Source organism: Leopardus geoffroyi, chromosome C2 (genome assembly GCF_018350155.1).
Source record: "Leopardus geoffroyi isolate Oge1 chromosome C2, O.geoffroyi_Oge1_pat1.0, whole genome shotgun sequence".
Lineage (NCBI taxonomy): Eukaryota > Metazoa > Chordata > Mammalia > Carnivora > Felidae > Leopardus > Leopardus geoffroyi.
The window spans coordinates 152,493,865-152,520,664 of NC_059333.1; the positions used below are offsets into that span (position 1 = coordinate 152,493,865).

The 26,800-nt window shown below is 50.6% G+C and overlaps 1 protein-coding gene across 3 annotated transcripts in view; it reads right to left on the reverse strand.

The window, feature by feature from the left end:
* Window positions 1-2,313: 2,313 nt before the first annotated feature.
* The window catches only part of ACVR2B (activin A receptor type 2B), a 40,591-nt gene continuing 16,104 nt past the window's right edge, over window positions 2,314-26,800 (reverse strand). For 2 of the 3 annotated variants that reach the window (XM_045436537.1, XM_045436535.1), the window contains exons 2-11: window positions 19,475-19,682; window positions 18,973-19,082; window positions 18,660-18,811; window positions 18,428-18,571; window positions 17,743-17,886; window positions 17,259-17,407; window positions 15,102-15,216; window positions 14,249-14,387; window positions 14,023-14,153; window positions 2,314-12,416 (exon numbers count right to left, since the gene is read on the reverse strand). In XM_045436537.1, the coding sequence (XP_045292493.1) occupies window positions 12,222-12,416; window positions 14,023-14,153; window positions 14,249-14,387; window positions 15,102-15,216; window positions 17,259-17,407; window positions 17,743-17,886; window positions 18,428-18,571; window positions 18,660-18,811; window positions 18,973-19,082; window positions 19,475-19,682 (1,487 nt within the window). In that variant the 3' untranslated portion in view covers window positions 2,314-12,221. The remainder of the gene's footprint in view (window positions 12,417-14,022; window positions 14,154-14,248; window positions 14,388-15,101; window positions 15,217-17,258; window positions 17,408-17,742; window positions 17,887-18,427; window positions 18,572-18,659; window positions 18,812-18,972; window positions 19,083-19,474; window positions 19,683-26,800) is intronic. The other variant, XM_045436536.1, reaches the window with a different exon arrangement.

Consider the following 26,800-nt stretch of genomic DNA (forward strand, 5'->3'; position numbering starts at 1 on the left):
CGGGCCCTGTGCTGACGGCTCGGAGCCTGGAGCCTGCCTCGGATTCTGTGTCTCCCTCTCTCTCTGCTCCTCCCCTGCTCGTGCTCTGTCTCTGTCTCCCTCTCAAGAATAAATACAAATAAAAAAAAAATAATCAAATAAAGACTGCCATGTGGAGTTTAGGGAAGAACCTGGGGTATGTCACTAAGTGCTCTGTAAACATCAGCGATTTTTACATAGTCCTCTTTTGTCTGGATAGAACATAAAATCCAGACTGCTGAATGACGGCTGACAAAGTAAGTAAGGAGATGTTCTATGCACTCCCACTCAAAATACATTTTGCAGTGCAATCGACAGCACTCCACGTGGACTTAAGCAGGAGGCCTTCCCGACATGCAGCTAAGGAAGGAAGTACAGATGTTGTTTTGACAGCTTCCGGATTCCATGTCCCCTCCCCAGGAATACCTATTATAAAGCGGTTCCGTATCATCAGTCCCCTACCTCTGACCCTAATTGGCTGAGCTAGGTCAACCAGAATGTTTCCAGGGATCATGGATCTGCAAGACTCTCCAGGTAGCAGAGCTGTGACATTTGAAACTCTGGCCCTATCTGTAGCCTTGTTTCCCGCTAAGTGGACAGAGCAGATGCATCTGGTTTTGCGCGCTAAGCAACCCAGGAGCAAACAGAGGGCTGCCGTGCTGTGATCCCAGCTTCCAAGACGCCTGAAGCCCGGTCGCATCTTGCCTTTACCAAAGCTTGCCTGGCCCTTTGCCCCAGGATCCTTCGTGTAACCACACACCCCCCCCCCTTTTTTTGTTTAATGGCTTCTGTCATTTGCAATCACGAGTCCCGACAAATACAACCAGACAGCACTGGTGTTGACCGTATGTTTCAAAGCTACCTCAGCAACTTGTACCAGAATCTACGACATACATTCAAGAGGTGTTTGTTGCTCAAGGCCTTCCTAACGGCCGTGTGCTGTGACAGACACCAGAGGTAAATGGGAGGTGACTGTTCCTCATCCAGATCCTGTATGTGGAAACAACAGTGAACCCCTCACTTGGCCCCAGAGGTCAAGAGCTGGAAGTAAGGGCTGCCTGACTTAGGGTAGGGCATCTCCCTCTGGGCCAGCTTGCCCCCCTTTAAAATGAAGGAATTGGAGCAGTGGTTTTTGGACTGTAACCAGGGGACTTAAGGGAAGGACTGGAAGGGCAGGCTTAATGGCCCCTGCACCCTCTTGCACTTGCTCACTTGAGCCAGCCTGTTTTTAGAAACCAGCTTCTGCGTCCAGTTCCTTCTGGTGAAAGAATTCCTTTGCTGAAGGAAAAGTGTGACCAGATGACCTCTCTGGTCCAACCTTCCAGTATTTCGAGCTTTAAGGTCCTCATTCCACAAGGTCAGCCTTTCTTTCCTTCTCTGCACTTATCATTAGCGACATTCACTAGTAAAAGGTGAACTATCTAAATCTGAAAGAGCCGAATGGACCAAGAGCTGGGCAATTGGTCCCCAAATAAAGGGTCCCTTCATTGAAAATTGCTAAGAGTTCCAAACAGGTTGTTTAATCCTTTTAAAGCATGAATAGAAAGGCATTAACCCTACCAGAAGGAGGATCCAAAGCTGGCATTTCCCCACTTAGCAATTATTAGTCACGGGCCTAAAAAAACCAACGTTACTGAGGAAAGCAGTGATTTCTGGGGCTTTCCCGGTTTCTTTGCAAGACCGTAGAGACTATCATTGCTTTATTAACAGGGAACCATGTTTTCATCTAGTGAGGGAAGTCAAGAACTCCAAAACGTGAGACCTGGCTTACTGATTCAGATCTAGGGTGGTGCCCCATAACTATATTTTTTTTTATTTTACAGGGACCCTGATACTCAGCTGTGTTTAGAAATGGCAGAGCCAGTATTCCGCAGTAATCCAGAATAACACTTATATCCTAGGCTTCTCTGCTCCACTTACAAAAATATTGCCCAGAGTTGTCTGCAAAGTATAGAACTAGGGGGAGTGGGTAAAAGTTGGAAATTTGGTAAATACACCCCTACCCTGCAGGAACTTACCCCGAGTCCCAGGACAGTCCATTTAGAAGCCCACAGTGTCTCCAACTAGGTCCTGAGCTTCTGAAGGGCAGAAATGAAGACCCGTGCCGAGCTCCAGGACCACAGGACCATGGTAGACTACGTCCTCAACCATTAACAACTGTACGTGTACCACACAGGCACTCACAGGGGCGTTTCTGAGTCAGCTCTGTAAGTGGAAAACACCATTATATTTATTTCTAATCCCCATGAAAAGAAACCTCAATCCCCTGCCACGTGATTAAGAGAGACAACAGGGTAGTTTAATTATTATTATTTTATTTTCATATGCAAAAAGATAAAACTTGAAATAGCTCTAGATTTTTCCTCCTATTCTGTTGGGGTGTGGCTGCTTCTTCACACAGGGGGAAAAAAACTACATTCACATCGGTTTATTTGAGGACCCAGTGCAGAGTTCAAGCAGCAAAACCCCAACTTAGCAGATCTAATTTCAAACTTGACACTCATTTCTAAAATTACCACAGTAAAAAGGAACAAAGATCCACTGCAAATGAATGAACTATGATACAATGTTCTTTCCAAAATGTCTTCATTTTGCAACTGTAATTACATGGATGTCTGCTTTAGGCCATTTTAGATGTGTGCATGTATATAATATATATATGTGTGTATATGCGTGTGTGTTATATATATGTGTGTATATATATAAGTCCGCACACTTTTCAAATCCAGACAGGGTAACAGCAACAAGCTTAACTCTGTGTGTGTGTGTGTGTGTGTGTGTGTGTGTGTGTGTGTGTATTTTAAACATGATACTTTAGTATAACTTTTTGTTAATTCCGTAGTACAAGCTATTTCTGTTCTACAAATGTTTTATTTTATAGCTACAAGGGTGAAAGTGACCTATTACATTTACATCTCACATATCCTGGTATACAAACAGTACTTACTGAATTTGAGCCAAAAACTAGAAATCTTTATTTTTAGCACTTGAAGAGCTTCCTCACTTCTACGGCCTTAAGTTGTATACTAGTCACATTTCCAGAGTTTGTAATTATTCATTGTTTTAAACTGCAAGAAACAGGTGAATCCAAACTTTTAATTACAATTGTTATATACAAGTTAGATAACACAGCTCAGTAAGACTTTGCTATCCATCCTAAACCCAACACACACATTCTCCACTAAGTTAGACAAGTCCTTAGGATTTTCCTTCTTTTCCTTACAAATAATGTACAAATTTAGAAGTAGCTGGTAAAACTGATACATAAGATGACAAATGAGAGGTGACATTTTCTGTCGGTTCCAAAACCGGTCCTGCAAATCTTGTATTCTGCTGTGTTCTTTAACTGTGTGTCTGTTACATGCAGAAGCTCTTTTCACAAGAATTGACATCAAACTCAATGTAAGTTAAATTTACAGTACTGTGAAGTTATCAGATTCAAGGACAAATGTGAAAAAATATTAACAGGTGAAAAATTCGGCCCTTTGATGCTACTGTTAAGATCATGTCAAATTCATAAGCAGATTCTTTTGTACAGTTGAAAAATGGCATTGTGTGGATTTGTGGCATGGAACTGAAATCTAGAAGTATGCTTCTATTCTGCGGTAACCCTCACCCTCAATTCTTAAGTACCACTCAATTTTCTTTGCATTTTTACAGAATTCTAGGGGAAAAAACGGGGGGAAAAAGCTGCTGGCGTTTTAACAATCCCTCCACTCACAGGAGGTCTGAACACTTCCAGGTGGGGTCTCCTAAGCATCTCTGTATGATCACTGGCTCTCAGCCAGCCTTCGACAGGGACTTGGACACTTTCCAAATCAAAACCCAGATGTTGTCTAATCTTTCCTACTCTCACTTCTGTCATCGCTGGTAACGTTTGAATGAGCGCATTTTTCCCTTATGGAGAAATTATTTGGCTAAACGTACACTTAGCTTGTGGCAGTGCTCTGAGAAAACCCCACTTGGGCTAAAGTAAAGCACTTGCAGGGACTGAAGTCAACAGTCCGCTGACCAGGGCAGAGACCAAACACTTCAAGGGCTGATCAGAACCCGCTGGGAACACACTGACCTTGGCATCCCACGGTCAGCAGGACAGCCCAGACAGGCAGCCCACGCTCGTATGGCTGAATTACCACTTTTAATCTTGGTCTGCCATCTATGCCCCAGAGACAAAAATTCAGATGTGGTGACTGCTGGTTAATTAAACTTTTTGAACTGGTAAAAAAGGCTCTTTAAAAATATATATATATATATTTATTTAAAATACATCAAAATGACAAACAGCCATATCCCGCAAGGCCTAATTTCACAGCAACATATGCTACAGACATCTTCCCAAAATGCACAGTGGTGGATGGTGGGTTTTTTAATCCTGCCATTTAAAGGAATGTTCTACATTTGAGTTTTAATGACTGGAAATGTGTTACAAAGAGCTCATCTTTGGAACTAATTTGTGTGCAAGACCAGCCAATTGAATCACTTTGCCTATGCAGACACAAGAATACTGAAAATGGCAGAATTCAAAGAGGAACCCAGGAAGCACCGTTCAGATGACACTCTAGACCCATCCCACCACAGTGCAGTGAAGAGCTTGCCAGAAGCCCCTCTTTCAGTCCTTGGGAAGAGTTTAACTTTAAAACAAGTAAGTGCCCATACTTGGCAGGGTTCCTGCGTGCGTTATGTTACAAGCCTGCAGTACCGAGAGGACCCAGATGGTGACACTGTTCAACATGAGGTCTGAGGTAACTGGTTCTTACAATACCTGGAGCACAGAACTGCATCCAGAAATTACAGCTGGGAAAAAGGAAAAAGGTGGGGTTTCGGGCTAGAAAAGACAAGTAGAAAAAAGCTTACAGCAGTTGCTTTTGGGGGGAGGCAGGTGACAAAAACAAAGGCACAACAGAATTACATTCCAAGACGCGTGGCTGGAGAACAGAGAAACGTTCTTTCATGGGGAACAGGGAAAGGAACGATGGGTTAGTTCCTGGAGCGCTACTGGACCTATTCCGAGTAGAAAACGGGTAGAGTGTAAAACTTCACTCTGAACCAGACTGAATAGAAACACAGCTGGTTTAAAATGACACGTTAGGGATGCTCCTGACAAAACTGTCCCAATCCTTGTACTTCTGAGCACAGCGGCGTGGGTCTGGGGAGCAGGCCTTCAGCTGAGCCTCAGAAGTGGCAGTGACGATACAAAGATTAGCTTCATTGTTCACCTTCCCTGTATCCCCATCAAAAGCCTCACCCAAATAACCACCCACATTCTACCCCAAAATAAAAAGGCTAACATGAAGACCACCATCCATAACCATGGCAGTCGTGCTGACCTTTGCAGGAAGAGCAGAAGGGCTAAGTGACAGCTAGAAGGTGCCCTCTGGTACAGGGCTCTGAGCTTCCTCGGAGGGCTCCTGGCTGTGACTCGCTTGATGAAAGCAGGGAGCTGCCCCAAGCACTCCCACGTCCAGGAGGCCCCGACCAGAGCGGACACAATGTGCCTGGCAGCTCCCCATTTAACTTGATCGCTGCATCCACACAACACCCTCCTTTTCTGAGTAGTTACTAAACTGGAAATTCTGTCTTAAAAACTGGGTAATTTGGTCCTGCATAATTCAGTGTTGTGGATTACTCAAATCCCCAAACTCTCATTTCAAATGTTTATAGCCTGAACCTTATTCGTCCCAACCCGCCCCAATCTGCACTCCCATATAATTTCTGTCCCTCAAAACACCCTCATATGACTACATCCGACGGCAGGAACGCACAAACTAATTTCTAATCCCAGAACCCTTTGTTCAGAAGGTATCTCAGGAGGAAGCACAAATGTAAAACATACCACAGGCTCTCGCCTCCCAATCTGCAGGGAGCTGAGCCAAAGCATCACCGTCCCACGCAGCCCCAAGCGGGGTTTTAGCCAAACAAGACCCAGCGATGGCCTCCCATCTGCCAGTGTATCACGAGAGTCCATACAAGCACTAGGTAAAAGCCCCGCACCACCCACACTCCAGTGTATATTTATCCTGAAAGGTAAAGCTCATTACTCTGATTACAAAACCATTCGCATCAAACTCACTAGACTTTATAAAAATAATCTGTGGTATAAAACAATCTCCACACTGTGCAGAAGAATCTGTCAGGTGATATAACTAAATATATATGTAGAGCTATAGATCTTTTAAAGTAAAATTTCAAGTGTCATATCTCTATCATATAACCTATTCTTTTATTTACAACGCTACCTAACAACATTCCGATGCAAATGTGATTGGGAGAAACAGAGAATGATCCCATGCCCAACCAACAGCAGAAGTTCCCAGAACTCGAGACAGAACTCATCCATCTGTAAAAACAAAAACAAAAACAAAAACACGCACACAAAAACCAAAAAAAACCAAACACAAACCCATCCTCACCTGCCTAAAAAGCATTAGCTAATAATGGGTCATGTGTCTCCTAACTGTGAGCTCAAAAATGTAAACTTTGCAAATAAATGTAACACTTTCCCACAGATGTCCAGAAGGGCCCACGTCTGGATAATCCGCTGCATACACACATGTGCCCAAGCATATGCTTCTCTAGGGTCCTGTGGTTGGCATGCAGTGGTTCTCAGAATTGCGTAGGCCCCAGACGGTCCACAGACACTCCCGGAGAGGAAGGGCAGCACAGGGCCCTTCACCACACACTGGCATTTAGAGACTATGCACTTTTAATTTGTGAGGAAAAACCACTTGTATTTATCTCTGCAAGCTGCCACAGGAGCAAATAAAGTATCACTGGTTTTGGCACTACAGGGATACGCGGAGGACCACAGTCAAAGGTCCTGCTTCATTCACACCTGGGAGATACAGTCACAAAAATGTAAAAGCTTGGTAAAATTTAAACAGTGGTAAATCCTTTAAATTCAAAATCTTGTCCAAACCAAAGTTTACAATGGACCCAAAATGAGTATAAAATAGGAAGAGTCAAAATCTCCCTCTAGATAATTTGGAATTTTATTTGCTGAGTTTATGGGTCTCTTGGACCCACTGTTTTCAAAAGGAAGCTGAGTCAACTGAATTAATTTCCAGGCGGGGGCGGGGGGGGGGGATGCATCTTAAACTTCAGTTTCTTTTTGCTACAAAACTAAATCGTTATCTTAAAAAACTATTCCAAGCCTTCTAAAGGTTTGGGATACATTCATAGGTGGATTGCTGGTTACAAATCAACTATCAGGAATCTTACTGAAACAACCATGCATATAACCCTGAATTTATTATATCTAGACTGAGAAGATAAATCGTTCATCAGCTGCATTACTGGGCCCGTTTCTTGACCTAAAACATCACTGTTGATAAACACTTAAACTCGTCATTACTAGGCTGAACACGGATTAGCTACTATTTTATTAGTTCAGCTTTTACAAACAGCCATTAACCAAGGAACTCATGGCACCCAAATGAGAAGAAAAAACCACTTTGCCCTCTTTCCTTTCTCGATGCTCACCCTGGATGGGGGGTGGGGTGGGGGTGTCGACGAGTAAACTGACTGCACGTCTTGGAAAGATGTGGTCTAGGAGGCCCTTGAAATGTGAACTGGGTCTGGCCAGCTTTCCAAAGATGAGCCGTTAAGAACCCAGCAGGCTACTGAAATAGTTGAGACTGAGGATCAAACGAAGGTAACTCCTGGGAAATGGTTTCCAATTCAGATACTCATCTAGTGAGCCAAGTTCTGAGGAATAACACTTGGCTGTTCGACTTCTAGTACCCATTCTAAAACCTTATATAACTTAACACATGCTTACTGTATTGCTAAAACCACCAAATCCTTATATTACCAATGTGCTGAGAACTTTACACTGCATCCTAAGAAAGGCAGAATTCCATTTGCAAGAGGGCCACCCGGTCCTCCTGTTCCAGATGGCACAGCCGCCTCCCTACCCTCATGGCTCAGAGCACAGGGACCACGTGACAGGCTTTCTGAGCTGTACACACAGCAAGTATGCACACACGCATGCACACGCACACACACGCACGCACACACACACACACAGAGCTGGGCTTCCCACCAAAGAAACCCCCCACACACAGCCCAAGCGCTCAGTGCAGAGTGTAGGGATAGCAAGGAGCAAGAACATGGCAACTGGAGAGAAAGGTAACCTCGCAGAACTGCAGGAACACCTGCTTTGCTTTCTAAAACATGACATGACAAGCTTGACAAAAGAATGGCCTGGCCCCTAGGGGCAGTGGAGGGAACTAGCTCAGTGGCCTGGAGAGGACAGATCCTTCACTGGGCTGAGAATACATGAGCAGGAGGCTCAAGCCACCTGAAGATGTTCTGAGCTGAACAAGACCTCTAGTGTCCTACACACATGCCCAAGTCTAGACAGGAGGAATTCTGGGTCAGACACAGCCAGCACACGCGGGGATCCCCTCCCCAGGCAGCATTGATTGCTCCGGGCACTACACCTACAGAACCAATGGGACAAGAAAGCCATGCTACACAACGAAGGCCGGAGATGCTCACCACTTGCCTTGACAGCCCGCCTCCCTTCCTCCGGAGAAGGCTCCACCTACAGCCCTCACAGAGTAGCTCCCTCGAAGGACTCCTGTGAGGGACCAATGGTCCCAGGACAAAACCTGGATGATGCCAGTCCCTAAGGACTGTGTCCAGGGCCTCTCCTGGCCCATCATTAAGAGTTCTTTGCAGGACACTGTGACACAGTGGCTTCTGTCCCCCCACCCCCACCCCCACCCCTTGCTTCCTCCTCCTCTTGCTCATGCCCGTATTTCTCTGGCTCAGGATGTCTTCCCAGTGATCATGTGTGCTTTCGAATAATACACTCTCCCCCAAAGAGCAGCCTACAGCCAGGAGCCTGTGTGGATGGAAGAACACTAGACAGGAAGGAGCAAGGATCTTTGGCCACTTCTCTCCCCTGACTTGGCCACCCTCCCACCCTAGATGGGGCAGCCTCTCCCACAGACAGGGAAAATGATGCCAGACTCCATTCCCACCCGTCTCCACAAGAGCTTGAGGGGTGAGGGGGAGCGGTTCTCTGAGCTCCCCAGAAGTGGACATTGCGTGACATCTTTGTGGAAAAGAGCACAGGCCGAGGCCCTGCAACCCGATAAACACAAACCAGAGCTCTAAGTGGTTCGCTCCCCAAAGGATACATGACAGCAGACAGACACTTTATCTGAGGCAAAAGACCCACCCAGGCTCCGAAGGGCGTGCCCCGGAAAAAGATCTTTTCTCTTCTTCTGCCATCGGCAGCAGTCAGGGATACTGCCTGATGGGTACGTTTTACGACACAGCACGAGGGAAAGGCAGCCTGAAGCCCGAAGAACTGGTCCCCCGAGACCCCCCCCCCCCCACCACACAGGAACCATCTCGACACTTCACTCTGGCGCCAGGACCCCAAAGCCACCACAGCAGCGGAGCCCAGGGTCAGCAAAGAGAGAGCCCACCCAGATAAAAGGCCTGTAGGCCAACAGGAAGGCCTGTCCTGTCTGTACTGCGTCCTGACCAGCAGGGCCCACGCCTGGGCCACGGCCCAACCCTTCACGGCCAGGCCCAAACTGGTTCTTACAAGGATCAAGCCGGTACACGAAAGAAAACTCACCCAGACAAAATCTGAAAACAAATGGAGAGGCAGGGGTTTCGTGTCCCACACTGGCTAGAATGAGTGAATCAGCTACATACGTTAGCGGTTTGTTGGTTTCTGAGGGTGAAAAGCAGATGCCGGAAAAGTAGAGACGCACTGCCTGAGGTGAAAGCTAAAGAAATTAGATATGGCACTTTTCAATAAATATTTTAAAGCTTTTTAAAGAAATAAGTGGAAAAGAAAAGCAACTGCTGTAAGGCCGGTTTTGCTGTTAAAAATTATTCCGAGGGAAGAAAAATACCACAGCACAAAATAGTTTTTAAAGAAAAAAAAGAAAGAAAAAGAAAAGAAGAAAAAGAAGAAGAAAAAAAAAAAAAAAAAGACAACACAGCTTACCAAAAAAAAAAAACCCAACAGCAACAACGACGACAAAAGACCTGTCCCTGTAACCACCTTGGCCAGCTCACAGCCTGGCCCATGAAGCAAAAACAGAGCTCTGGGAGGGCCACAAAGTCACCTCCCACAGCACCCTGTGCCCAAACACGCAGAGCAAAAGACACGGCCAAGTGGCAGGCCCCAGAGGCACACAGCGTGCGGAGTGAGGAGCGTGTGCTCTCAGACCGCGACCCCAGGCCGCAGCGAGGACTCACCACTCTGGACACGCTGCTCCGTCACAGGCTGCCCCGAGTCGCCGTGGTGCTGCCCGCCCCCTCCGCTATCACTGCCGCCCAAGGAAAATTACCACAAGCGGGTCTAAGGGCCACGGTCTGACCAAGTGAAAGTGGGGTTACCTGTCATTCTGAACACTGACCAATCAGGTCGAGGGAAAGATGTGAACCTCCAAGTAAGTCAAGAGGAGGCACCCCTCTCCCATTCTCACCCCAGTCAACCTCTCCCCAAAACCTCACCAACTCGCCTACCCTCAGGATGAAAAAGATCCAGTTTTTAAATAAAAGTCTCAAGAAACCAGAGGGAAAAGCCTTCGCAAACAAGAGTGACGAATGCCCACACGGCCCAGACGGCCAACCGACAGTTGATGACAATTATTTACAAGAGGGCGTTATCAAACAAAAATGGTAGCACTCCCTAGAAGACTCAAACTTTTTTTCTTTTTCTCTATTTCTTTCAAACTTCCTTGTCATAAAAGCCAACTTACATTAAAATATACTTACTACGAGACAACACAACTAATAAAATATATAATAAAACTTACACAAGTAGAAAATTCTGAGGTATTTCTGGTTTGAGGTGGTCTGTGGTCGTGAAGTTTTCATTCTTTTTACTTTTCAAAATTTAAACCTCGGAAGCCACATAGCAAAGCATGTGTGTATATGCGGACGTGTGTTTCGTTTTTAAAAAAATTTGCATGTTTCATAAATTAAAAAAATTCAAATGTTGAAACAGCAGCATTAGGAACATTCACTGACTAGAGCAAGGTTATGGCATAATAGAGAAACGGTTCTTAGAATATGCACCTCTTCGAGGGGTCTGGAGAAAGCCGTGCGCACGAGCCACGTAAAGGGACAGCAGTGTCACCACACAGGGCAGAGCCAGCACCGCAGGACTCTCAGGTGGCAGCCCCACCCAGGGAATCTTCTTGCCCTGGCTGTGCGGGGCGCCCCGTGGGCATTTCCCTGAACTGTTCCGGGAGGAAGCCATGTGTTTTAACTTCTTCCTCCATTACACGTATTTACAGCATCGTCTTAAGAAGAACGTAGTCACTGAAGCATGAGGATTTCTACCCTCACCTAACCTTAAAATTAGGGCAGAGAAAATGTTTTATCCAGCGCCCAAGCCCGAGGCAGGGGGAGAAAACGGGTCAGAGCCGCACCCGCTCTCAGGCTTTCTCCAGACCCCGCTCTGGCCGTGAGCGCGCGGCCTCCACACGGTCCTTCCCCTCGATTCCTGGTTACCTGAGAAGCAGCCTCCTAGCAAAGGATGTTGCTCCGGGTGTGCCCGAGTCCAGTGTCGCTCTGCTCCAAACCCCATCCCCAGCTCTGCCCTCCCCTTCCAACTCCGGTCCAAACCATCCGCATCCTCGGCCCAGCTCCGCCTCGGTCAGGGCAACACCCGTTAATCCGTGAAAGACACGTCTGCTGTTTCTTAAACTCACTGTCTAAAAAGGGAGCGAAACAATAAAAGGGAGCGGAGAAGGGGGTGAGGGCAGGGGAGAGTCCTCCTCGGAGGAAGGTGTGTTCTTATGTAACAGTCTTCAAAGGTTCCTCCAGGTAGAGTTTGCAGCATTAAGTTTCCTAAGACAGGAGATGGGTTTCTTTGTGTCACAGATTCTGAGACAACAGACAAAGAGAAAGCGGGAAAAATGAACCCCAAGGGACAGGAGGTGGCTGAGGCTCTTCAGCATGGCGATGGTTCTGCATTCACAGCTCAGCACCTCAACGCCTGCTGACGTGCCCGCTGTTTGCGATACAGTAGAGCAATGTGCTGGTAAAAACTGATCCAATCCCAAAAATAATATTAATAATAATAATTATAATAATTATAATAATAATAAAAAGTCAAGGTAAAATAGCAGCTGCATTTTATGTGTTTGTTGGTGTTACGGGTTTTCCAAAACAAAACACAACTTTTTTTTCCTTTCCTCTTCAGATCCACTCGTGTCCTGGGCTTAGATGCTCGACTCCTTAGGGGGCAGGTCCACGTTGGTGACGGAGGTCACCAGGGAGACAAGACAGTCCGAGGTAGTGCCGTTGACCGACCTCCGGATCAGGGACACGCGCTCCTCCACGCAGCCCGCAGACAGGCGAGCCTCCGCGTCGTGGTCCCAGCACTCCTCGATGGTTACACAGAGCTGGGCCAGGCCCTGCACGTCGGCAGGGAGAGGGAGAGGACAGCCTTGTTACTGACGGTGCCCCTCAGTGAAGACAAGCATGGGGGACGGGCAAACTTGAGATGTGACCGAGGGTCGGGCAGAGCCCCCTGGTCCCAGCCCCAGCAGCAGGTCGACTAGCAGAGGCCCGGGGCAGACTGCAGGAATCAGGACGCCCTCCCACCCAGCAGCCGCCATCCTGACCCTACTGGCCTCCCTCCACAGCCTCAACATAGGAAGGGACGGGGGGGGGGGGGGGGGGGGGGGGGGGCGGGCGCGGAACCCAGGCCCCTCTTGGGACAGACACAGCTGCTTGCCTTAGGGCAGTGATATTCAAACAAAATCCACGTGAATCCCAAATCATGTAAGGACCCACAGTGCAGCCTCAGTCACAGTGGGGACCACAGGAGGGCTTCATCCCGCCCAACTTCCTACAACCCCTGGACCCCTCCTGAGAGTCCGGGGCATGTAGCATGACACCCTATGCTGGCTCACACTGAGTGGCGCCAGGAAAGGCAAATGCCCGCATCCAGGGACTCTGGCCTACCCAGCACCGGGCCACCCCGAAACCTCTCTGGGCCTCGGGCTCCTCATCAGGGAACTGGACCGGCCACCCCAGCATGTCTGCCCTGGGAGACTGAGGCAGAAGGCATGGGCTCTGGCCCAGCCTACATCTCCCCATGTCTCAGTTTTCTCCGTCTCTAGCCCCCGGTTCCAGGAGGCAGCACTGCAGCTGAACTTGGCCTCAACAGCCTGGCCCCTGATGGTATGCAGGGTAGGGTGCTAGCCTCCAATGGCCTCGACGCTATCCTGTTTCTAAATTAACCCTGAGGTGAGCAGAGGGAGGGGCTCAAAGGAACTGAAGGCAAACATCCTTCCAAGAGGGAAATGGCTTACATTGCTGGGGTCTTTTGTACAGTATCCCCAGACTGGAGGAGCCAAGACTCACGGCTCAGCCCGTGCCCAGAAAATAACGAAGGCAGAGAACAGAGAATATTTAATTAGATGTAGTCCATATTAAGCATTTACGCGACAAGTATCCTGCCAAGCCATTTACGGTAACCAGTTAAATCTACTACTACCCTAAGGAGGCAAAGGCTCAGAGAAATAAAGCAATAAATAAATAAACGATAAATAATAATGATAAGTAATAAGTAATAAATAAATAATAATACGTAATAAACAAATAATAAATAATAAATAACAAAGAAAGAAAGAAAGCTGCCAGAAGTCACCCAGCTACTGACTGGCCGATCCAGGATTCAAACCCACACCGCGTCAGGGCGAGGGCCATTCGGCTCCCCTGCACAAATGGTCCACATGGGGGCGCCCTGATGGACCGGTCAGGCCCCCTTACTCTGGGTCCAAACCCAGAGCCACCTCCCCGGCCAGCACAAAACCTCCCCAGATACTTTCCCATGGAAGGGAGGCAGGGCACCAAGTGGCCTCTGACCAGGCAGGGGAGGAGAAGCCTCTCCGGCTGCCTGTGAGGCATCCTCTCTCTCTATCCCGTGCTCCCTCGACCTCAGGTTCCTGTCACATATGGAGGGGCTCCCCTCTCTGTGCCCCTGCAGAGTCACCTGCCACCCAGGCCCCTCACCGGGTGCTTCAGCCAGTGATCCTTAATGGCGGGCCGCATCTTCTTGTGCACGACCACCTCTTGCAGCTCCTCCAGTGATGGGTGCTGGCCGATCTCTTCCTCAAAGGGCAGCATGTACTCGTCCACGGGTCCTGGGGGGGGCGAGAGAGAGCCCAGCAGGGTCACCCCAAGGACTCGCTGCTCCCCGTCCCACGCCCTGCATGCCCGCGGCTCCCGTCCCACTCACCGTCCGCGGCCTTGCAGCGGGACACAAGCTCCCACAGCACCAGCCCCATGGCATACATGTCGATGCGCAGGAAGGCATCTCTCTGGAAGTTGATGGCTCCCTCAAGCACCTCAGGGGCCATGTAACGCCGCGTGCCCACCTAGAGGAGGACAGGAGAGGGTGCCAGTGGCCACACACAAACGTACTCACAGCTGGACACGAGAGCTACCTCCTGAGTGCACCAGACGGGGCCAGGATGGCAGCATTCAGACCATACCACGAGGGAGGACAATCCGTGATTCGCCACATTCACGGGGAGGTCACAAGAAGTCATGGTGTCTATTATACCTCAGGAATAACTTAAAAATATCACACTCGAGACAACAATAATCTAATTTGGAACTGCTGCCTCTTTACTCCGCCAGCACAAGGGGCTGCCTAGACGGTGTCTGCTTTACTGAGATTAAGATCAAAAACCAAGAGGGTAAAGATTACTTAAAGATATTTACAGCAGTTGTTTTAGGATGATTTCCTCAGGCTTAACTGTTAGCTACTTTATCTAGGTTTTTTGGATTCTTAGTATAGTTCCTTCTACTTTATCCTGCTTAGTAATTCCGCTGAAAGAGACAGAGACCGAGGCTACAAGGCTGACAGCTGACCCCAATGGAGCAGCTGTGTTTGACAAACCAGCCTCCGAGGCGAGGCCGCCCTCCAGGCCTTGCTTTCCCCGCTGGTAAAATGAGCGTTGTTCCTGGAGTTCTCGGACAGCTCTGAGCTCAGTGCCCTTGCCCCTGTGTCTTGCCAGCTGGGCACGAGAAGGGCAGGGTCCGCTCCTGTGCCAGCCCCCATCCTGCACCCCCCTGAGGCTTATTACCTGCCCATGAGTGTCCCCCGGCGGTTTCCCTGGCTCAAACCGAACAGCCAGACCAAAGTCAGCCAGCACGGCTGTGAGGTCGCTCTTGAGCAATACATTCTTGCTTTTAAAGTCCCTGTGGAGACAAGTAGACCGAGATGAAGGTGAACACCGTGGTCCAAGCTACCTTGACCCTGGACCCCCACCGTGACCCCCGAGATACTGGAGGCTATGCTCTAGAGCCCCCACACCAGGGCACCCCACCCTGTTTGGGGGTCAGGGTCTGCACCAGGGTGGAGTTTTATGAAGCCGCACAGGCGGGCAGCTCTAGGACATCCTCCCACCCTTCACCCCCCTCAGTGTGAGCATCTCTAACCGCACTTCTGCCACACCTGTCAAAGCAACACCTCCCGCAATGGCTGGGCAGACCCCATTCCAGTCCCCACGGAATCAAAAGCTGGCCCTCACGTTCTCAGAGTGGCCGAGGTCAGGCATACCGGCCCGGGATTAAGTCTTCTGGGAAGAACGTACGTTATGCGGGATGTGAGTGACAAGGTTAATGAACTTGCCCGGGTTTCTGTGCAGGCCCCTGAAGGGCTCAGGCCCGCCACCAGGCCGTGAAGAGCAGGGTGCCGGAATGTGAGTTCAGCGCCACCTCTCACTAGCAGAGGCACTTCCGGTCCTCAGTCTCCCCTGTACCTGTCTCAGTCTTGCTGTGACGATTAAACTCAGGGAGTGGGAGATACACATACTTAGGGCCACCCCGGCACACTTACTGGGTACTATCGTTAGGTTGAACCATACGGAAGAGTCAACATTCAACCATTTTTGACCTACAAAAATTGCAGTTTCACACTGTCAACCTTAAATGTCATTGATGTTATTACCACCAGGGACCCTTGAGCTTGGATTCCCGGACTCCAAGGCTCGTTCCCGTCCCTTGTAGGTCTGATGACAAAATACCCAATTTCCCTGCACTACTGTTGTTTCCTCTGTACAATGGGGCTGCGAAAACAACCCCTATCTCACAGACGATGAGTGGCTCATGGACACTCTCCTCAGGTAACGAGACCGATGTGGCCTGGTATTTGGAACAGTGCCTGCGTTCAGCGAGGACTACGATGACGAGTCAACACGGTGGTGTCAAGGTATAGCCCCAGGACCTCAAAGAGTCCCTGCCACTGTTTCCGGGGAACCGCAAGATCAAAATGTTTCGCATTCATAACCCATCGTTTGTCTTCTTGTGAGTTCATTCTCTCAGGAGAAGAGTTTTCCAGAGGCTGCATACCTGTGATGTCATCACCGACACTTAATGGAATGTGTGTGCTCCACTACAGCAAATACCAATACCCATAACCCACATATACACACGTTCTTCTTTGGAACGTAAAGAGGGGCACCTGGGTGGCTCAGTCGGTTGGGCACCCGACTCTTGCTTTCAGCTCAGGTCATAAGCTCACAGTTCGTGGGTTCAAGCCCCACGTCAGGCTTGGGATTTCTGCTTGGGATTTCTCTCTCCCTCTCTCTCTGCCCCTCCCCAGCTTACTGTCTGTCTGTCTCTCTCTCTTTCTCTCCCTCAAAAAAATAAACACACACACACACACACACACACAGTTTTTTTTTTTAAGAATATAAAGAGATCCTAGGGCTGCCTGGGTGGCTCAGTCAGTTAAGTATCCGACTCTTGATTTCAGCTCAGGTCATGATCTCACAGGTCATGAGATCGAGCCCCATGTCAGGCTCTGCACTAATAGTGAGAAGCCTGCTTGGGATTCCCTCCCTCTGTTTCTCTCTCTCTCTCTCTCTCTCTGCTACTCTCCCGCTTGCGCTCTCTCAAGAAAAATAAATCAACATTTAAAAAAGAAAAAAAAAAAAGGACGTAAAGATATCCGAACCAAAAAGTCTGAGAACTGCTGAACCAACCCTCCAACCAAAGTAACGGAGTCAACATTCCCTCATGTGGCCACCAGAGGGCAAGAGAAAACCACCCTCAAGGCCACGCCAGGCCCAGGACACAGGTGGAAGGCAGGGGAAGGGGCAAGTGGGCCCATCACAGAGCAGCTAAGCACCATTATGAAACTGAGACTCCCCACCCCAACCCCAGGCCCTGCTTTCACCCTCCAGCCCTCTCTGCAGCTCCAGACCAAGCACAGGAAAGGCAACTGCTGACCCAGGTACCTGTGGGCAATAGACGGCTTGTGGCCCTCGCCACGGCACCAGGGCACATCCTCATGAAGGTACGAGAGGCCTCTTGACATGGTCTCTGCCACGTGACACAGTTCATTCCACGTGATGATGTTCCCCTTGAGGTAATCCGTGAGGGAGCCCTAGAGAAGACAGCACAGAACTGGGGCACAGGTTCTGGGTACAGAACAGGACCCGACCCGGCCCGGCCCAGCCCAGCCCTGGGAGGAGGGTCTCGTGGACCAGGGGCAGCAGGCTGCTCTCCTTGGGAGGCTGGGACTGACACGGAAGGTGTATGAGGCCAAGAGGGGTTGGGGGGGCGGGAGGGGTGTCAGCGGCTGTTAATCATGAAGGCGCTATGCTTCTTCATAAGAATTCATCCCAGAGTTAGGAGTTCTTATGTCTGCACCTACGAAGGGTCACCTTACGGCGGAAGGCCACCTCATCTCGGGAGCCCCCGTCCGCAGGCATGACTCACCTTGTCATGGAAAGCTGTGATGAGCCACAGCTCCACCTCAAGGCTGGAGCCTCGCTTCTCAGCGGCGATGAACTGCAGCAGGTTCTCATGCTTCATGCCGGGTGTGCTAAAGATCTCCCGTTCGCTCTGCCATGACTGCTTGTCCTAAGGCAGGGATGCAGCTGAACTCCACTGCGGCCACACCACCCTGCGGCAGAACTGCCACCCCCGCGCCATCCGCGTACCCACCCACCCTCCCTCCCTCCCAGCCTCGGCTCCATAAAGGAGGCGGGCAGAAGACCAGGACCGAGCTGGGCCCCAGAGCACCGGCCAACAGTGATCCCTGAGATCGCTCGGGGCTAGCACCTCATTTACAAACATGGCCACCGAAGCCCAGGGAGGGGAGCGAGTGGCCCGGTGTCACCCACCACACGAGATGCAGAGCCAGGCCTCACTTTGCTAAGTGTCCTGGGCAACTGCTGGGGTAGCCTGGTGTCCAACGCCTCTAAGCAGAACCTGATGTCAAGAACAAACCCCTGCAAACCAGAACGGATCGAGGTTTTGCAAAGCTCTACCCTGACCCCACGAGAACCTTTCAATGGGGCCCACCTGTCTCTCGTCCCGCCTGCACGGGCCCCGGACTGCCCTGGGGCGGGGTAGCTCAAGCCACAGCAGTGGATGATTTGGGAGTCCCTCAAACACTCACCTGGAGCGGGAAGATCTTGACAGCCACAAAGTCATTCATGAGTTGCGCCTTCCACACACAACCAAAGCGCCCCCGGGCCTTGATCTCCAGCAGCTGCAGTGGCTTCAGGCCCACCAGAGGGGACGGAGGTGGAGGCCCAGGGTCCTGGGGGAGATCGAGGACTTAACAGGGTCTGGCCTGCCACCCCACCTCTGCCCCTGCCCTGCCCTGCCCTGCGCCAGCCCCGTCTCACCTCGTGGATGTCCACGTGGCCGTAGGGGGGCTTGCGATGCCGGTACATCCAGAAGGCCAGCAAGACGATGAGGGAGAGGCCCCCAATGGGCAGCAGCGAGTAGGCCAGCACCGTGAGCAGGGTGGGGGCTGTCGGGGGTGGCTCGTACGTGACTGGGGGACACACGGAGCCCTGTGTCACACAGCCCGCCCACCCACACGCCTCGGGGGCCAGACCAGAGAGCCCCGCGGTCACTCCCCCACCGAACTCGGGAGCCGAGACGAGCGCTCCAGGGCCAAGGAGAGGCCCCAGCCTGCCCTCCCGCGGCCCTCACCTTCTGGGCCCCCAGCCTCTGGCAAGTGGGTGAAGCGCTCGTTGCAGAAGTTGCCTTCACAGCAGCAGAAGTACACCTGGGGGTTCTCCTCGGTGGCCACACACTCCTGCCTGGAGGCACACAGTTTCCCAGATACCCCTCAGAGGAGGGACACGCAGCTCACCGGGGCCCACGCAGCCGACCCCTCCCCACAGACAGAAAAGCCCACGGAGAACCATCGGGGGACAGCGTGAACCCACCTGCCCTAAAGTGGGACCCAAAGTCGAGCAGGAATAGCCAAGGGGCCACAGCGAAGAGCCCTCCTTCAGACTGAGGCAGGCAAAACAGCCACGGGAAAGCGAGGACCCAGGCGGCATCCCTACTTGCCCACGCTGTCTCCCCCTACCCTTAAATGCCAGGCTTGCTTTCACAGACGTCCCGAGGCCCAGTGAGCACTGCAGCAACAGGAGGGCTCTGGCGGGACTGGGGGGCGGGGGGTAGGGGAGGCCGGGCTCCAGCGCACCTGTCATAGCAGTTGAAGTCGTCCAGCCAGCAGCCCTTCTTGACGAGCTCGATGGTGCCCGAGCTGTTGCGCCAGGAGGCGTAGCAGTGCAGCCGCTTGTCCTGCTCGCCCTCGCAGCGCTCCAGGCCGCTCTGGTTGGTGCGCTCCAGCTCCCAGTTGGCGTTGTAGTAAATGCACTCCCGGGTCTCGGCCTCCCCACGCCCGGAACCTGTGCCCCGAAGGCGAGAGGTGAGAGAACGGCCGCGCGGTCCACACGCCCCTGCACCGGTCCTGGGCCCCGGGCCACCCGGAGGGAGGCTGGGTGGTGAGCGGGTGTCAGCCGGATGGCCACACACACACGCACGCACACACACACACCAACCAGACTGAATGGAAAGTAAGGACCCTCCAGTCCGGTGTCCCTCCTGCACCCAGCAACAACAGCTGGTGCTCAACAGGGCAGGAGAAGATCCTAAGAATGAGGCCAGCATGCTCAGGGTAAGGCTCCCAGAGTCACCACAAGCAGAAGAAGGGCTGGCTCCCAGCTGTGCTTGGCCCCTGAAGACCCCTGTGAGCACCCCCAGCATTCCATGCCCTCTTCCACCCCTGGCATGAGTGCCAGCCGGGTGGCCAGGCACTTCCACCCCCAACTGCCCCTTCAAATACTTCTTTCCTTCAAACATGGCCTCAAACATTCACCCAATCTACCTTTCTCACCATCCCTCCCCCAAGCAAGCCCATTCCAGTCCTCCAATCTGCCCCACTGCCCCCAGGCCCTGTAATGGGATCGAGGAAGGAAGGAGGAAGGAGGAAAGGGATTATGTATGGCCCCTAGACCTGACACCTGAGCTGAAGAGCTCTCCAGAACTCCGTTTGGGAGTGCCTTTACGGGGCACCCATGATCAACCTCACTGTCAAAAACCACACAGACGTCCGAGAGGAAACCAGCACCAAGCATCCACTAACCTCTCCACTCTTCTTGGGCTTACTGTGGGCCAGGGACCTGATGATGCCACCCCTAACTGGTATTCCCACCCCAGGAAGGAGGAAGGAAGGGTCCGAGTCACCCCCATGGAAGGACAGTCAGCCAGCCCACCAGTAGCCAGGAGCCCTTTTCACCATCAGCCTGAAAGGCTGGCTGGAAGGGCCAAGGAGAGAAGACCCCACCCCAACCCCAACCCCGGCTGAAGAGCTAAGTGCCCAGAGTCCAAAAGCCCGAAGCCTCCCTCACACCCCTATACTGGCCATCATGAGCAAATAGTGCACCCAGGAGGACAATGACTGGCTGTCAGGCAGTAAGGGACCCCCCCCCCCCCCCCCACCACCGCAGGAGTGGTCATTCTCTAGTCACCCCGCCCCTTCTGCATCTCTCTGCAGTGACAAGAGTCTCCTAGAGACCAGGGGCAAGCAGCAAATCTCGAAGCTCCAGGTAGGAGGACCCAAGGGCTCAGAATGTCATCCTATCAGAAAGCCAATGTCTAGCCATGGCTCTGGGCACCCAAGGACACTTAGCCTTTTTTTTTTTTTTTTTTAATTTATGTTTTGTTTTGTTTTGTTTTGTTTTTTAATTTTTTTTTTTCAACGTTTATTTTTGGGACAGAGAGAGAGACAGAGCATGAACGGGGGAGGGCAGAGAGAGAGGGAGACACAGAATTGGAAACAGGCTCCAGGCTCTGAGCCATCAGCCCAGAGCCCGACGCGGGGCTCGAACTCACGGACTGCGAGATCGTGACCTGGCTGAAGTCGGACGCTTAACCGACTGCGCCACCCAGGCGCCCCTATGTTTTTTGTTTTGTTTTATATATATATTTATTTTGAGAGAGAGAGAGAAGGGGAGGGGCAGAAAGAGACGGAGAGTCCCAAGCAGGCTCCGTGCTCAGTGTGAGCTGCATTCACAGCTCATGAACGCGAGCTCATGACCTGAGCTGAAACCAAGAGTCGGAAGCTGAACCAACTGAGCCACCCGCGCACCCCTGAGCATCCAAGGACACTTGTAAGAAGGAAAAGAGTGGTCTCCCAACTACCCAGGCAGCTGAGACCCAGCATGGTCCACAGGAAAGGCCTCGGGGTCTACAAAGGGGCTTCTGCGGGGGTGCACGCTGGTTTCCCCCAGCCAAGCCCTTCATCGAGCGTATAAGGTTTAAGGGGAGAAGCTGAAAGGATGGAGTGAGCTGCGGATAGGGGTGCCAGCCACCCCTCAATCTTGCTTCCCCCACTGCCAGCACACCGCTCTGCCAGCCTCCTAAATACGCTCAGCTTCTGGGCTTAGCACGAGGGCTACCTCTGGCTGCAGGATCCTCCTCACCTTCTTTAAATTCTGGCTCTTCTCAGGGCGCCTGCGTGGCTCAGTCGCTTGACCATCCGACTCCTGATTTGGGCTCAGGTCATGATCCCAGGGTCGTGGGATCGAGCCCTGCATCTGGCTTCGTGCTGAGCATGCAGTCTGCTGAAGATTCTCTCTCTCACCCTCTGCCCCACCCCACCCCCCACTCATGTGCACGCACGCACACTCTCATGTAAAATAAACTAAGACACTATAAATGTACTTGACAATTGCTTTTTAAACGTCAGCTTTCCCCCGTGAGACTGCAAGGCTGATGAAAGCAGAAGGCTTGACTACCTTCAGTGCAAGAACCAGTTCCGGACACATGATGGATGGATGGAAGGACCAACGAACAGACAGAGGGATACAGCTGTCACCTGGCTAGGGCAGGATTTCGAAGGGCAGGGACAACAGGAGGCATGGCCTCAGCCCGCAGCCCAAGCTCTAGAGTCCTCAGGGGAGTTACCATCCCCATGCAGACAATCGCACCAAGCCCCTCTGCAAGCCTAGGAGCCAAAACACTGACAATGGCCTAAGGCTGGCCCAGCTCCTCTCTTCAAGGCCACTCACCAAGTAGGGACTCCTCCGGCCTTTACCATGGGCAGGACCCAAGTGGACAGGGCTGGGAACTCCAAATCTTAAGGCTCAGGGGTTCAGGATATAACTGGACCCCCATTTGACCAGCTCCTCCTACAGACAACTGAGAATAAGGCAGCCTCGAGCTGGCCGACTTTGTCCAAATCCTAGCTCGGATACTTCCGGGCTGTGTGACCCTGGGTAAGTTACCGATCTACCCTATGCCTCTGTTTCCTCATGTGTGAAAAGGGGATGATAAGCCCACCTAATTCCTAGGGCTATTCCAGAGTCAAACGAGTTAATACATTTTAAACGTAGTTAGGATCATGCCTGGCACATTAGCTGTTGTATTGGCAGCGACAGCCCTTCCTGCTGCCTGTGACAATCCTTCACAGCACAAGTCCCCCAGAGGGCTCACACGCCTACACCTCTAGGAGCTCTGCATTCAGAGCCCAAGGAAGACCTGGGGAGGCCGGGAGACTCCGTGCCCCTCCCGTACCACACCCAAGCTCGCTGCCAGCTGGAAACCCAGGGCCTCCCCCTTCCTCCCTGCTGCTCTGCTTCTGCACACACTCAGCTATTTATAGCCTCTGGCAACGCTCCAAACACAAGGCAGCCTCTGCCTTTTAATAGACACAGAGTTCCTGCCCATGCTTGCTCACAGGGCCAGGGCACCCGTGCACAGGAGGCTCCCCTGACCCCCACCCACTCACCCATCCCAGCAGGAGAGGAAGCCGTGCTCCCAAGATGGGGCATCTGCAGTACCCCCATACCCAGGGGCCCTGAGGGCAGCCTACCTCCGAGATACCAAGGCAAGTGGTTCGCCCCATCCCTGAGCCCCAGCCAAACCGACTTCTGGCCCCCAAAGGCACCGCGTATGCAAGTAGCAGTGTCCCCCAACAAGCATTCCCTAGGTTCCCTCCCAGGGGCCTACACCTTGTTGGAAAGACCACGGTCCTCCCCAAGTTCTCAGTCCAGGTGGGCAGAGAAACCCCACCCCTGGACACACGCCAGCACTGAGAAAAACAAAAAAAACAAAAAAACACAGATTCCATTCCTACATTCCGGGAGCTTAACCTAAACAGACCAGTTTTGACACTCGAGGACAAGCACCGAAGGTGTTTCCCAGTCCAGCTGGCCTTGCACACAGCCCAGTATGTGCCGAGGGGAAGCAGGGGAAATCCTACCAGGATCCTGCCTATGAGGACTCGAAGCACTACAGAGAAGGAAGAATGACAGAAGGACAGAAAAACGAGGGCGATTTCGGCAGAGCCTCAGTGGGAGGCTGTGAAGCTAGAGTGGCCATGCCTCGCCTGGGGTTCCCTGAGCTCTGGGCTTGGGGTGCATCCGGCCCAGCCAACATCTCCCAGGGAACTTCAAACCCCAGCAACCAACGACCTGCTGAGCTCCACCCTTGGCTCCTGAAGCCCTTCCGCAGCACCCCACCCTCCCCAGGGAGTAGGTGCCCCGATCACGTGGGCATTACAGACCAGAGAGAAAGGGGTGTCACCCACCACGTCCACTTCGGACCCCAGCTGGCCGTCAACATGCCAAGGTGCACTCTCCTCCCAGAAGCCCGCGTGCCTGACAGGTGGCCAAGTGAGGCATGCCCGGCGCCCTCCCTCACGGTCCAGACTCCAGGTCCGTCCAGAGAGAAGAGGCAGCCTTCCCCTAGCCAGCGGCCAGGCTCCCTTCCCGGGAGGCTCCTGTCTTAGGCTCCCCCTAGCCCTGCCCTCCTCAGAAGGCAACCCTGCAGTTAGCTGAGCACTTGCTGCCCCAACAGGTTCTTCCAGAGAAGCCACTTGCTGCCCCAACAGGTTCTTCCAGGGGAGCCAAGAAGGGCCCAGACACCTGAAGGTTAGGTGACCTTATCTGGTATCCAAGTTCATTACTCCACCTCCCCCACAACCAGAGTAAGAATGGCCAGGGTGTCGGGACTAAGAACCTAGAAGGGAGGACAGGGAGGTGCAAGGAGGGAGGCTGGAGCGTGAGAGAGAGACACAAGGACACACACACACACACACACACACACACACACACGCTGGAGTGTGCACCCACCGTGGAGTGGCACATACGCAGAGTGGGACAGAAAAGAATCCAAAATGTGTGTACCTTTTATCTTTGAACTTTAACACGAGAAGAACTCTTGAGTAGGTTTCCAGCAGCCAAATAATTTCTGATTCATTTGCTTTTTTGCCCTGACCCATTTATTTGTGAGCCATCCACATCGATACACATTTATTTAACAAACACACAGCAGGCACTACACCAAGCATTTTACAAATAGTAATTTAATGCTGAACTGAGGCACCAAGAGGTGAAGTACCTTACCCAAGATATTATCGAGGGCCAAAACCAGGTTTCGAACCCAGGCAGCCTGGCTCAACGGTATATGCCCTGTGGCCTCCCCTGTAGCTCCGCAATGCATGTGTTCCCGGCGCATAGAGTCCAGCGTATGACGTCACCACAACTTATGTACCCATCCTCTTGATGAATTTCTAGGGTATTTATAAGAGGTGCTGATTTGATTACCGCCACCATGAAGCCTCTTGACTCCTCTTCTGTGTTTTCTTGTGCTCATGTGAGGGAGGCATTTAGGGTGTACGTCAGAGATGCTGGGTCACAGGGTATGATCATCTTCAACTCATTAGATACTGTCAAACTATTCTCCAAAGTACCAATCTGGATGTGCCAATTTATGTTCCCAGGAGACTACAGCCCCACTGAGCTACACCCTCACCCCCTGATATTTGCTCGCACGGTCAGTATGAAATGGTATATTACAGTTTTGATCCCCATTTCCTGATTATTTATGAAACCAATCATCTTTTTGTTTCTACTTCTGAGAAATGCCTGTTCACATCCTTTCCCATTTTTCTGTTGGGGTGCTTTTCCTAGGAGTTGTATAAGTTCTTTATACACTCTTGGTAATAAAACTTTTCGAACTATATGGTAACCCTCTTCATTTGTTCGTTTGCTCTTTACCAAAAATGCTATCTGATCTGATGCTAACTAACATAGCTATACGACATTTCCTGTGGTTACTATTTTCTGAATTTATGTTTTTCTTTTATTTTAAATCTTCCTGTATCTTTTTTTTTTCCAGTTAAATTTAACATTGTCTTTGACCTAGATTTGAGTACCATTACAGTCATGATTACTGCTATGTCTACATGTTTTTTCTCTACTGCTACCCCCTTTGGATTATCTTTTTTAATTCCTTATCTCAGCCACTTCTGGTCTGAGAGTAATGCTCTATTATATTACAAGCCAGGCTTTAAACTTTACTGCATACTGTTTATGCTAAAAACCTGAAGTTAATAAACATCTCTACCATCCCTCGTAAGAACTTAACTGTTCTAACCCCAACTACCTCCTTCCAATTACACTTAGTTTTATTTATTTATTTTTTCAACGTTTATTTATTTTTTGGGGGACAGAGAGAGACAGAGCATGAACGGGGGAGGGGCAGAGAGAGAGGGAGACACAGAGTCGGAAACAGGCTCCAGGCTCTGAGCCATCAGCCCAGAGCCTGACACAGGGCTCGAACTCACGGACCGCGAGATCATGACCTGGCTGAAGTCGGACGCTTAACCGACTGCGCCACCCAGGCACCCCAATTACACTTAGTTTAACATAACATTTGTATTAAATATTTAATCTACCATTGTTCTTCTTATCTGCTTCCCAAAGCAGATATTATCTGCGTTTTATACACTCAGTATTTTCTTATCTGTCCATACATCTGTCAGCTTGTCTGCTCAGCCAACCCTCCTCCTTCTCTGCTCTTCCTTCTGGGACCACTGTCCTTCCAAAAGAACATCCTTCTTCAGTAAAGATCTTTTGGTAGAGAAGCCTTTGTATGCTTTTCTGAAAATGTTATTTTGCCCCTTTTCCTAACTGACAGTTTAGAAGAACATAAACTTTTAGGTTGAGTTGAAAATATTATTCAACTGTCTTCTGATTTATACTATTGTTGCTGAAAAATCTGCTATTAATTTAACTTTGTAGATACTCTGTCTTTTCCCTCTGGCTACTTTCTTAGATATTCTCTTTGCGGTTTCGTTATGAGATATGTGTCTATGTTTATTACGATGCTTGGAAAAACATGCTTTTAATCTGATGATTCTCCTCTATTTTCAATTCTGAAAAATCCTTGACTTTTATCAATTTGAGTACTGAATCTCCCTACTCTATGATTCTGAAAATCCTATTAAAGTGTATTAGACTTTCCTTTTCTACCCATTATTTTAACTCTGCCTTCGTATTTTCCAATACTGTGTCTAGACACCATTATAGAGAATTCCAATTTATTAATTCTCTCATTAGTTGTGTCTAATTTGCTATTTAGCTCTTCTACTTAATTTATAAATTCAATTAACCCATTTTTTTCACTTCTAGAATCTCTACTTTCAAGAAATCTCTTGGGTTGATTTTGACACTTTTGT